The 13,340-nt window shown below is 41.9% G+C and overlaps 1 protein-coding gene across 3 annotated transcripts in view; it reads left to right on the top strand.

Moving 5' to 3' along the window:
* The window catches only part of GEMIN8 (gem nuclear organelle associated protein 8), a 258,299-nt gene extending 249,667 nt beyond the window's left edge, over window positions 1-8,632 (top strand). For all 3 annotated transcript variants that reach the window (XM_058535461.1, XM_058535459.1, XM_058535460.1), the window contains one exon: window positions 8,094-8,632. In XM_058535461.1, coding sequence (XP_058391444.1) covers window positions 8,094-8,350 — 257 coding nt within the window. In that variant the 3' untranslated portion in view covers window positions 8,351-8,632. The remainder of the gene's footprint in view (window positions 1-8,093) is intronic.
* Window positions 8,633-13,340: the final 4,708 nt, after the last annotated feature.

The raw sequence follows: 13,340 nt of genomic DNA, 5'->3' as shown, positions 1-13,340 counted from the left end.
CCTTCCAGTGTAAGCAGTTCAGTTACAGATATGGTTAAGAACCATCCCAGTTCCTCCTCTTACTTTTGTCAGGTAGAATTCTAGGTAGGTAAAAAAAAGAAAAGTCATGAAAATTACCTGCTAAGTTGTGCCTGGCACTTAATATTATTTTGAATGACTGAATGAAGTATTTCAATATTAATTATGAGGCTTAAATCAGAGGTTTCCAAAGATCCCACAAAGTGCTAAACCTGCTTTGGTTCTGAGGGGCATTTTACAAAGTGAGTTAGGCTTTGAATGCTTTATAAACTTGATGAACTGCATATTTTGTTTGATATTATTCCTAAATCTGCTTAGTTTACTTCAGGGCTTCAAATTACACTATTATCATTGCTACTACTGGGTTGAATTGTGTCCCCTAAAAATAGATTTGTTGGGAGTCCTAACCCCCCCGACCTCAGGATGGGACCTTATTTGGAGATAGGGTCTTTACAGAGGTAATCAAGCTAAAATGAGGGTGGGTCCTAATCCAATATGACTGGTGTCCTTATAAAAAGGGAAAAGTTTGGACACAGAGATAGACATGCTCCCAGGGAGAAAGCCATGTGAAGACTGGAGTTCTGCTGCCACAAGCCAAGGAACCACCAGAAGCTAGGAGAGAGGCCTGGAACAGACCCTTCCCTAGTGCCTTCAGAGGAGGCACAGCCCTGCTGACACCTTGATCTCAGGCTTCTGGCCTCCAGAAGACAATAAATTTCTGTTGTTCTAAGCCTCCTAGTTTGTGGTGCTTTGTTATGGCTGCCCTAGGAAACTAATACAATCACCCTGCGAGAATTTTCTTTGTTCCCAAGTGCAGTCTGTGAGTGGGACATACAGTGAACCACATAGATCTTGCCATCGCTGTGAAGAAAATGTGGTATGTATTTGTTTTACCGTGATCTAGATAGCAAACCAACAAAAAAGGAAATTTTATGAAAACCCTTACAACCTACATCTTTAACCTTGCTCCCTATTATTTACATTATTGTTAGTAACATTATACAGAGACAGCTGTGGCAGAACCACTCGTATGACAAGGTTCTAGCCTAGCTCCACTACCAACTAGCTAGAGGTTCTTGTCCTCCTGTGGGCCACCTACCCTGTTCTATGCCTCAGTCTCCTCACCTGTGACACGGGGATCCTAATTAATGGAGTGGTAGTTATGGTGATTAAATGAGATGATAAGAGAAAAGTTGTAGAACAGTGCTCGGTACAAAGTCAGTGCTCAAGAAATGTTAGTTGTTGTGGTTAGTTGCTAATAACTCATCCTTTAATATGAGTTATTAACCATAAACTGGTTTTGCTCTGATGCTCTGAGATTCTGCATATTTTTAATAAAAAGATGTTCTGTGGCTTCAAAAAAAAGTCATATATTTCTGCTCTGCACTTTTCAAACTCTTAAACTGATTTAGAATAGTTAAAATGTAACAGATTAAAGTGTTGGTTGTGTCAAATTTAGTTATTAACACAATTTCGTCAAAATAGTCATCAACGCAACTTTTCTGTTTCAAGGACATTCTTGCTTGATATAACTTAATATAGTAAAATACATGGAAGAATGAACCCACTTCCGTATTAATAACAACAGCATTAAACACATCGAGCTTCTGCTGCTTTTGCTTTTAGAATGTGTAGTTGTAGCATCATTGAAAACTACTTGTCCTAGAGTCTCTGCGATGCTTTTGTGTCCTGCAGTCTGCCCTGAAAGCATTATCAGGTCCCTGGGAGATGGGAGAATTGTCTGGTGAGGGCGAGAACAGGCTGTGGTGTCAGAGTCTAATCTTGCTGCTACAGACTTGGTCTTTACTAGAAGAAGCTGCTGGGGCCTGACCCTGCCCCACCAAAAACAATGGGCAGCGGTTTACCAGCATTCTTTCTTTTCACCAGCACTCTTGGTGGTGTATAGGATGAATTCGTGTTCCTTCGAGCAGTAATGAATGATGGAATTCAGCTGCAAGTAATTTGAATGCCCATGGTGCTTTCCAATCCATTACCTTCACTAGAAATGTTCATGGAGACTTAGTTACATACACAGTTGGGAAATGTCGTAATAGTGATAAGGGACCTGAGCAGTGTGAATACTTGGTTAAAGTTGTGTTGTTTTGCTCTTTGAACCACTAGAAGCTACTTATTCAATAAGGGCAAATTCAGCTTTGAATGTGAATTATTTAGAGAACACAGAATTTTATAAAATATTACTAGCAAGGGAAAACGTACCTAAACTTGAAAGATTTAGTTTTTCAGTGTTATTCACTTCCACAGGAACATATATGTTATTCAATTCATTGTCATCTGAGTCTTATTTAATATTTTCTTAGGGATAAAATCCTTCAGACTGAATAGCATGTTCTTATTTGTGATCACTACTCTTCCAGATACTCTCTAATTTAACATATTTCAATGATAAAAAAAATTAAGTAGGATAAATAAAGAATTCCTTTTGTGCAGTGGAAACAGGCATGCTTTTGATGATGTTATATGTCATCATTTCCTAATGAGATATTTCCGTTATTTAAAGCTTCAGTGGTAATATTGCTTGTGGGAAAGTAGACAGTTGTGAAGTTTTAAAGGTCAGCTGTGTTTTCAATTATTTCTTAGGAAAAATGTTTATTGTTAGGTTAAGAAAACTATCATTTTTAATGTCATAAGTAACTATCAGTCGAGACTACAAGGTCATAGTCCTAATACTTAGAGGGAAAATGAGTGAAAGTTATCATTCCCAATAGAGAAGGCCCTCTGAAACAAACACTGCCACTGTTGCCTCAGGCTTGACCCAATCAGATAATTATCACCTCTGTTTTGGGGGATATCTCTTGGGTCAAAACAAGGACATATTCACAAAGAGCTTAAACCCAGTTGGGAAGAGGAGACAAAATCAAATTAAAAATGTTATCTAGAAGAGCTGTCTGTGGTGTGGTCCATTGGTGCTTTTGCAAATGAGAGGTAGAGCCAGTGAACTTGCAGTCAGAGGAGGAGCCCACGGGCTGGTTGTGGAGAAATGGAGTGTGCTCTAGGCTTTGAGGGATGGGTCAATTGGGAAGGAGAGAGAAAGAAAGGGGTTAAGTCCACTCCTCACTTAGCACTCAAAGTGCTGTTCTTGCCACAGGGCCCAGATGTGTGTTTATCCATTTGATGGGAGACATCTGCTCCAGTGTGTTGTGTCCACCGGAGTAGGAAGGTTTCAGACTCTAGTTTTCATAGTGAGCCTTCAGTCAGTCGGCTGGAACCCCATCTGTTTTGCTTGCATCCACCGTCTATGGAAAACCTAGAGGATAAGGTGAAGCTTGTGGCCCAGTATTTAGTGAGCCATTTCGGTTTAGTCAATGAGATTCAAGTGTGGAACCATACTGATGGAGCACAGTTCCACCATGTGTGTTTGTTTCGTCTAACTGAGATGTTCGGAAGTGCACAAAGCCAATCAGTGAGAAGATATGTGCACAAGGCACATAGGAAAGTGGAAGGGAAGGATGGGCATGCACTTTATTCTAAAAGTGAAAATGGTGATTGTCCACTGACTTCAGGATTACCTTTGTCACGGAGCGAGGGATGTGGGGTGAGGACGGAAGACCCATCGGAAGTGGCTCCAGGTCTGCTGGCCAGTACCTGTGTTCTGGGTGTGTCGCTGACAAGCCAGAAATGCAGCATTCATGATATTGGTCAAGTCTGTGCTTTCGCTCGGTTGTGCTCAGATCATTAATTCTGGCAACAGAGCAGAGAATATAATCAGAAAGATATGCTAATCCTAGGAAAATGAGGAAAAATAACATTCTTTAACACTCATTTGTCTTAGTGCTTTGTCCTCCAAGATGTTCTACCTTTGGGCTAATTGTCTGTGGAATACTGAATGAGAGTTTTCCTGCTATGTCAGGTTCTCTGAAGTCCAAGTCACTTCTCAGGATTTGTTTTTTCCTTTATGGACTGTCTACATTGGTAACATCATGAAGTGTGTAGACTGAGGTGAAAAATATCAGGGTTATTTATCCTGAACCCAGATGGAATCCAGTAAAGTTTCTCCTTAATAGCATAATACTGTTTTTCTTGTTTTAACCCTAGATGCATATTAACCCGTATATTAGTTTCCTAGGACTGCTGTAGGAAATTACCACAAACTGGGTGGCTTAAAACAACAGAAATTTATTCTCTCACGGTTCTGGAGGCCAGAAGTCTGAAATCAAGGCATTGGCAGGACCACACTCCCTCCAAAGGCTCTAGTGCCTTGCTTCTTCCAGCTTCTGGGGGCTCCTGGCGTTTATTGGCTTGTGGCAGCACAGCTCCAGTCCCTGCCTCTGGGTTGATGTGTTCTCCCCTCTGTCTTTATGTGGCCTTTTCTGTCTCACATTAGGACACTCATTGGATTTAGGGTCCACCCTAATCCACTATGATCTCATTTTGATCCTTCCCTTAATTACAGCTGCAAAGACCCTATTTCCAAATAAGGTCACATTCTGAGGTTCCAGGTAGATGTGAATTTTGGGGGGACACTATTCAACCCACTACAAGCCTGTTTTAAAGGTGGAATCTATAAAGATATTCTGATTTTTATTAAAAAAAATTCCCATGATCAAATACCCTACAAGAAAAAAGCACTTGGTAACATTGAGTCCCACTGTTGTTTTCAGTCAAAATGACCAACCTCTCCATGACAAGGCCCCTGTTCAGTTACGTCTGAAGGGTGATGTTCTCCTCTACCTCAATCAGATGATCCTCCATCTGGTTGGCTCAGCCCTCATCTTGTTTTGACAGGAGAAAAACTGCCAGTTATTGAGAATCCTTTCTTTCATTGGGAGGAAGGAAGCAATAAATAGAAAACAGAATGAGTGGATGCCTTCAAACAAGTATATTCCATTCTAAGGTTTGCATGGTGCCCTAAGTCAGTATACACTAAGTACTTTCAGATGCTAGCTTAGCCTCCAATGCCCAGCCAGTCTGAGGGTATTTGGTTTTAAGCTGACTGGTTTTCAAATTTGTAGTCTAGCCTTAGAACTTGTTTTTTTCTAATTGTGTAAGTAGAAGCAAAGTAATTCAGATGTAAGGGAACAAGATCAGACCCCAACCCATTGGTGCCCCTCCCCTCCTTCTTCCCCACCCAGCCTCTCCACCACAGAGGCTCTGAGGAACCTACTGGAAGGGAGCTCTACCCAGCACCTTTTGAGATCTGAGCGTCTGTTTCTCTATCCCTGGGTTGTCATCATTTTTCTTTAACAGCATCTGGAAGAAACAATTGTTTACAAAAAATAATGTATTGCCTTTGTCCGAGCTTTCTCTCAACAGTCATTTCCTGAGCACCTGCTTTGTGTCAGGCATTGCATCCTCCCGGGGCTGGGGGTAGGAGTGAGTACAGGCGACAGTGCCCCTCCCCCATAGATGACTCCCACAGGGGGGTCCTGGCGCTAGCCAGGCTGTCATTGTGGGAGACAGGCTTCCCACCCCTTACTATGTTTTAGGGCACCTGCCCACTACGCAGGGAACCAGGAGACCTCGAAACGTCTTGTGAGGCAGGGAAGAGATAAGGTTTGGGCCTTAAATTGTCATGAGGAGGCCTGGATGGGAAGGAGATCCAAGCAGAGAATTGAGAGCAGAGGGCTGTGTCTTTTATTCTTTTATTCTTACACTGTATGAACTTTATTAACTAAACCCTGTGATGGTAACCCATGAGCTCATGCTGAGTGCGAACTTGAAAAATTGCACAGGCTTCATTGACTGCCGGCTGGGGTTGCTTTGTATTAACATAGCGTTTCATCCGCAGATGTCGACAGTAAGAGAAAATGTCTCTCGACATAGAATTGTTATACCGATTTAATACCTGTAAGATAGTTTTTGTCAGAAGGATAGCAGAAAGAAGCGTAATTTTTTTTTATTGAGGTAACATTGGTTTATAACATTATATAAATTTCAGATGTACATCATTATATTTCAGTTTCTCTGAAGACTGCGTTGTGTTCACCACCCCAAGTCTAATTTGCCATCTGTCAATTGAAGCATAATTATAACCATGTTAAATTATAAGGAAAAGAAAGATGCACAAGTAAAAAGGTTATATTCACATATCCTAACGGCAGAGAGCAACACTTACTAAGCGAAGATTCCAGTGTTTATTAAAACTTCTAAACTCAGAGACTCAGATTTAGACAGGAAGTTCAACATCTGTTGGGTCACTAAATCTGTCATAAGGCTAATTATAGTCTTGGGACACATTTGAGAGTAAAAGCATTGTGGCCTGGGACCCTCTGTCCTCTAGATGCAGAGGCTCTGAGGCCCCAGCAGCCTTACACATCGGATTGTTTCCTCCGAGCCGACGAAGAAACCAGAGCCCAAGGATTGGTAACGTGTCCAAGGCTCTCATAGGTGGCAGAGGGAATCTGTTGTCCCTGGCTAATGTGGAAATGCCAAGCCTTCAGAAGAGTAGTCTTGCTGGGGGCAGCGGGGAGGACGACATAGAATTTAAACACCCATGAGAACTGAACAACTTATATCCTGATGTTTCTAACTTGGTGGAAAGACCAAAAATGAGAAACAAATGCTGTTGACCTCCCATTCATTTGCCTATTAAAGGCCAATATTTTGGTTTAGTTCTGCACTTCACAGTAAGTCACTTATATCTCTCTTGCATGGATAAGGTAACAGTTTAGATTGCATTTGTTTTGTGTGACAGTCATTTGGCATATCCGTATATTACTTCCTTATGTCAAAGTAAACTGCAGATGTGCTAAGACAGAAATGGCCATATATGTTGTTAATAATGTTTCCAAGTTTATAAAACCCCTTCCCTCCAGGTCCAAGGTGTTATTTATAAAGAACGGAATTTATGACAGTGACTATGCAGAGCCACATAAATATCTCTCTGTTCACACTTGATTTGCTCACTTTTGTGTTCCCTTCCATACTAAGCTTTCATTCTGCTACTTTTTTTTTTTTAACAAGGAAAGAATGATTTATATCATTGTTTTATTCCCCTACAACCATCTTCACTCCTTATTTAGTAGTATTTCTCTTGGTAGCAATAGTAGCTACAGATGTGTGCATTCTACTAGTCAATTTCTCTCTTCTTGACAGTCGCTTACAAGAATCTAAGTTGGCTAAATTTTACCTTATGAAGCATTGGTTTGTTGATATTTTTATGTTGTTTCCATTTACATAAGAATAAAAGTTATGATATTAGGACTTGTTAGAGTAAAAAGTATAGAGAGGAGAATAAATTGAATAAATATTTCTCGCTTTACAAGGATCCATTTAAATTAGTAGGTTTAAAAGCAGGTATCACTTGAAATTTAGCCTAAGCTAACCTGTGAAGTGAAGTGGAGAGTCAGCTCCCATAAGGCGGGAATCAGCACACTGGTGTGCATTTGTTAATATAGCAGGAAGACTGAAGTCGGAGGCCTTCCTTCCCTTTGCAGAATTGCCCTTTCTCGGCCCTTTTCCCTTCAGCAAGTGCTGTATCATTTCACCCTCCGTGGCCTGGTCTGGCTTGTGTTTGGACGTGTGGCCGGACTATCGCTCCTGGCTGCAGTTCTCTAGTGACTAGCTCTTGCTCTTGGCCAGAATACCTAAAATCAGTACCTCTTCCAAAGGGCTGACTTTTTCCCCCCACCACTTCATTTGGGGTGGGAAGTACTACTTCTTGCAACACTGGCCTTTGCAGGAAGCGTTTCATTTCCCTGCTGGCCTGGTGCACTGTTTAAAACCAAGTGAGTGCCACCAGCCGTTGCTAGCCCGGCAGGTCGTGGGCGGCCGTGCAGATGGAAGAGAAGAGAGGAACGCAGGTGGTTTCATCTTCCCCTGTATTTTCAGGGCTCATGGCAGAGGTTTGATAGTTTGGCGTGACGTTTCCTTGCGGCTTTTTGCCTTTTCTCTCAGTGTATGACTCCGTGATAAGTGCACAGTGCGCTTCGTAGATAACGATAATATGCAGGTCGTGCCTTAAGTCTCGTGAACATCTCAGCTGGCACAGCTGGGCCCGACTTCCCAGTTTGGAAGGGGAAGCCGAGGGAACTCGGGGGGCCGCCTGCTGCCCGCGGGGCAGCTGCGCATCCCCCAAGTTCACGGTGCTCCTCCCCCGCGCGTTGGCTCCTTCGCAGGGCGGCAGCAGCAGCTGGAGGCGGCGCGCCTGGCCGACTATGTGAACGCCGACCACGACCTGTGCTACAACCCGCGCCGCTCCGGGGAGCCCCCGGCCGAGCGGCCCGGCGAGCGGCGCCAGGCCGAGATGCAGCGGCTCTACGGCGACAGCGCCGCCAAGATCCAGGCCATGGAGGCGGCTGTGCAGCTGAGCTTTGACAAGCACTGTGACAGGAAGCAGCCCAAATACTGGCCGGTCATTCCGCTCAAGTTCTGAGGCCCGGGCCCCAGCCATCAGCCCCTGCCTTTTGGATTCCCTCTCTTCTCTCCTTCTGTGCGTTTTCTCAGGAAAGAGACATGAGTACGTCCACCAAAGTCCCAGTGGGCCCCTCGGAGGGGTGGGAGGGAGCATGTCAGCCACTTGGAAGTTGGCAGGACGTGTACTGTTCCAACCTGAGAGAGTTTCTTTTGACATAAAGTGAGAATTTCACATAAGTCATGCTGGTTTGTGATGTCAAGAATAATGTTCATTCATTAAAGTTCTCGAAGATACTGCCTAGTTTTTTGCCTTTTTCTATTTTCTTCTCTGTTTAACCCACCTGAGCTACGCAAATGCCTTAAGTGAGTCAGCTGGCCTCTCCTCCTCATTTTCCTTTAGCCCCCGCGGAAAATGATGCACGCATGCAGCGAGACACACACCGCCTCTCTGCAGTGCATGTTCTCTAAAGGGCCAGAGAGTTCGCATTTTCTGTAAGCCACACGCTCTGTGTCGTGACTGCTTGCTTCTGCCCTTGCAGTGTGAAAGCAGCCATAGAGGGTAAGTAAACAGATGGGTATGGCTGTGTTCCAATAAAAGTTTATTTCTAAAAACTGGCTGTGAACCAGATTTGGCTTCCGGGTGATGGTTTGCCCACCGCTGCTCTAAGGGAATGAAAATACCTGTCTGACATTCTTGTTATCTCTACAGAGCTTGAATGTCATACAGAATTGAGAACAAAGAACAATAATTCCCAAACCTGCTCACCTCTGCAGCCTTCTCTGTTGTAGAAAAAGTATAATTGAACCCTTACTATGTATATCAAATATTGTTTTGATAAAAGAATACATTTCTGAAAACGAAAATCTAAAAATTGATGGAACATTCCATTATAAAAGCCAGCTGCCTTTTAAATAAGTTATTACAGTGTGTTGCCAGGGTGAGCCCGTGTTGACCTGAGAAGATTAGCACATCCATCAAAGGTTGGTGAAAAGATTTCGTATTGACATGTTTCTCCCTAAGAACACTTAGGTCCACATTTCAGCCCCTGCCCTGAGACAAATGCATTATTTTCATCAGCCCCAGGTGCTTATTTTTCCAAGCTCTCGTTTTATTCCTCGAGTTGCAATTTGTGCGTGGGTATTACAGACAAAAATCAGAATTAACTTCCCCTGAGGTGACACATGACTAAAATTTCAAATCTTTAGTATTTATTTTTTTTATTTTAAGCCCATCCGCCTAAATAGAAAATAAATGTGACTCAGACACAAATACAAACCAAAGCCTGTCATTGCAGCAGGCTCTTAGCTATTTGAGAGACAAATGTTTCTCTTTACAAAGGACTCTCATCTCTTCCCCCAGAGAAACCAGCATGCGGGTCCTACCCCTGCTGGCTTTGTGACCGCATCGAGTTTCTTTCACCTCTCCGTGCTTCCTGTTCCTGGCTCCTGAAGTGGGTGTTAATGATTCCTCCTCATGCGGTCTTTGTGAGGACTGCATTGAGTTAGTGCCTGTGAAACACACAGTGCTGGCCACACGGTAAATACTCAATACTTAGTACTTCCCTGTCTTTAAAAATTGTGAAAGAGTGCCAGTGGAGGTCCTGGGTATAAAACTTCTTCCAAATATGGAGAATTGTTTCCTGTCAACTCTTGGAATGAATGTGTCGGCTTCTTGACACTTCATTCCCACCTGTCCTTTGCAGGTGTCTCCTGGATAATTTGTGATAGGAGGAACCCATGACTTGTCCATTTGTTCAACAAATATTTGAGTCCTTTCCATTCCAGTTAGCTAAACCATAGTCTCTTTCCTCGGGAACCTGCCTTCTAGGAGCAGGGCAGATAGGTGTGCAGTGATAATAATTGCAATACGTGCACTCCTGGAGGTGTGTGCGGGAGCTGCAAGAGCAGAGAGAGAGATGAGGACAGGGCTCCTCAGCACTAATGACATTTTGGGTCAGATCATTCTTTCTATAAAATTACATACTATGGATGCATATGTATGTACTAAAATTGAGAAACTTGTATGGAAATAATTCATACACGCCAGCTGGAGAATAATGGTTAGTTCTGAGCAGGGAGAGCATTAGAGTGCCATTCAAAAGGGATTTTTCTGTCTCTCTGATGTTTAATTTCCTTATAACAGAAAAGCTATGATAGGAACCCAGCTTTGATGGAGGCCCCCAAATTCATCAAACTCTATTCTGACACAAAATAGTTTATCTTTTACTTAATTTCTAGGGTTAACTGTTATATGAAATGTTTATTTATCAAACATATTGGGCTTACTATGGGCCACACACTCTTCAAGTTGCTTTATAAATATTAGTTTCTTTAGCAATCAACCTATGACAAACCTATGAAGTAGCTATTACAGGTACACAACCTGTTTTCCAAAACCCTTAGGTCAGGTGTGTTTCAGAATTTAGACATCATAGTACTTTGGAAAAGTAAAACAGCATATTGTAGAACTTGTCCCAATGGGCTGGGGCAGCAGCCTGTCATCAAAGACAGTTGTGCAGTAAAATGGAAGAATATTCTAAGTGGGGTAAGTAAAGACCATAAATATCCTCAATTCCATTCAGATCAGGTTTTGTCATCAAATCCTTACAATCAAGTCAGACTGGGCTGCCAAACATTATTTTTTTAAAAAACAAAAAAAAACCCCACAACCTCCAGTTTCCAGAGCCTTGGGGATTTCAGAAAAGTGGTAAAGGAATATTCCCATTTTGCAGATGAAGAAACTGAAGCACAGAGAAATTAACCAACTTCACCAAGTTCACTTTCAGTGGTGGAAGTGGGTGCCACACCCAGATATTCAGACTCCTAAACTCCCCACTTTTAGCTGCTTCACCCTGCTGAGCTTGGCCTCTACAACCATATTCACAAAATGTATCAAGCACAATGTCTCCAAAGCGCAGCAAAGAATCTGGAGCTGATTATGCCCTCAGCAAGATTCCAGTGTATTCCATGCTGGAGCAAGGGTTAGGTTCTAGTCCTAGCTCTGCTTGAGAATGTGTGACTCTGGATCATGCATTTACACTCTTTGGATTTTAGAACTGAGGCTATAGCAGCAAGAAGAAGAGGGGACACACTTGAGATATTGAGGAAATAGACGATCCGTGGCTTGGCGATTTGGAGCCGGTGAGGAAAAGTCTAGGATGGCTTGAGTTTCTGTCTTGGTTGGTGGTTCTAGTCATTGAGGTAAAGGAAACAATGAAAAACAGGTTTGGGAAGAAGGACAATTAATTCTGTTTGGGACCTAGTGAGTTTGAATAGCTCACAGGACATCCAGTGACATCCTGTCAGTCACTGGATATTTGGGTTTGGAACTCAGTAGAGAGGATCTGTGTCAAAAATACAGACTTGAGTCCTCAGCATTAGGAAGATGGAAAAGGGGACCATGTATAGACAGGAGGAATAGACCGGTGACAGTGGGGCCCTAAAGGACAATGGCTTTAAAACATCGGTAAAGAGTCTGTGAGGGGAGCTGAGAAGAAATGGCGATGACGAAGAGGAGGAAAACCAGGAGCTAGAGGTGTCTCAAAAGGGAAAATTATAAGTGGACAACCAGACAATATGGTTTCCACTGTGATGCATTAGGAAGTTGACTTCACCACCAATGAAGTATTTTTGCAAATATATATATTAATAGATATAGATAGATATTGAGATTTATATATCTCGAATGTATTGCAAATATTTTTGCAAATATATATATACACCAAAACAAAATCTAATTAAGACTCTACATTTAATTACCAATTTACAGGAAGTTCAAGGAATAGACTAACATGTTAAAAGACTGTGAAGATACAATCAGCCAAATCTAGAATGTGGGAAATTTGATAGGATAGAAAAACCCAGTTTCTTCAATAAATGGACTTTTAAAAGGTGTGTGTTGGAGAAGGGGAGATGGCAGTGGGGAGGGACTGTTATAAGATGTAATGTGTGAACTTTGTATGGATCCTAATTTGAACAAATTAATTATTAAAATTTGGGAAATTTGAATATGGAGGAGTGTTAGAGGATATTAAAGAATTATTAATTTTGGATGGTGTAATAATTGTGTTGTGGTTATGTTTTTAAAAAAAGTTCTTATCTGTTAAAGACACTGAACTCTTTACCGTTGAACTCATATGATGTCTGGATTTCTTTTAAAGTATTCCAGTGGCAGAGCATGGGAGAGGTGACAGTTAAAACAAGATCAGCAAAATGTTGAGAATTCTTGAAGCTGGGTAATGGATACATGGAGATTCATTATGCTCTTTTCTCTAGCTTTGTTTATGATTGAAAATTCCATAGTAAATTTTTAGAAAATGAAATGGAATTTGAAGGAAAGAGATTAATAGCCTTGTCACAGAAAGGTCTGGTAAACTAAGAAGAGAAAAGTAGACTTTGGCCTGACATCTAGAAACCATTGTAATCTAAAGACTTTAAAGCAATTTCAGTGGATAGATGGGGAAGAAAACCAAATTTTACATCAAAAGATAATATACTGAAAAAAAAAAAAAAAAGGATTGGGGCATGTCAAAGGGACATGGGAGCCAATCTGAAAGAACTCCCTGGGGTCAAACTGGAACAATTTGAGCAACAAAATATATAACATCGATTGTAATGCAAAGTAGAAAAGAAGGACACACAAGTCCATACTGATAAATGATTAGAATAATGAATGGGGAGAAGAGACAAGTCTTCCTTACAGAAGAATTACGAATAACATCTATAGATACTGCCCCCTCTAGGAGGTGGACCTTATTCTCCCTCCCCCATTGAATAGGGCTAACCTAGTGACTCACTTCCAAAGAACAGAATATAGAAAGAGGAAAAGAACAACTTTCAGTGGAGAAACCTGGCAGACACCACATTATCAAAGAGCTCAAGGTTAACATCCCCAGGGATAAGTCCTGTGGATACCATGTGCTACCTGATGTAATGAGAAGGCCACTTCACCTCTGTGGTGGTCTCAAACCCATAACCCCAGTCTAATCATGAGAAATCACCAGATAAAC

The sequence above is a fragment of the Diceros bicornis genome, chromosome X (genome assembly GCF_020826845.1).
Source record: "Diceros bicornis minor isolate mBicDic1 chromosome X, mDicBic1.mat.cur, whole genome shotgun sequence".
NCBI classification, from domain to species: domain Eukaryota; kingdom Metazoa; phylum Chordata; class Mammalia; order Perissodactyla; family Rhinocerotidae; genus Diceros; species Diceros bicornis.
Note: the sequence above shows the minus strand (reverse complement) of the source record. Positions and strands in the feature narration are given on the sequence as shown.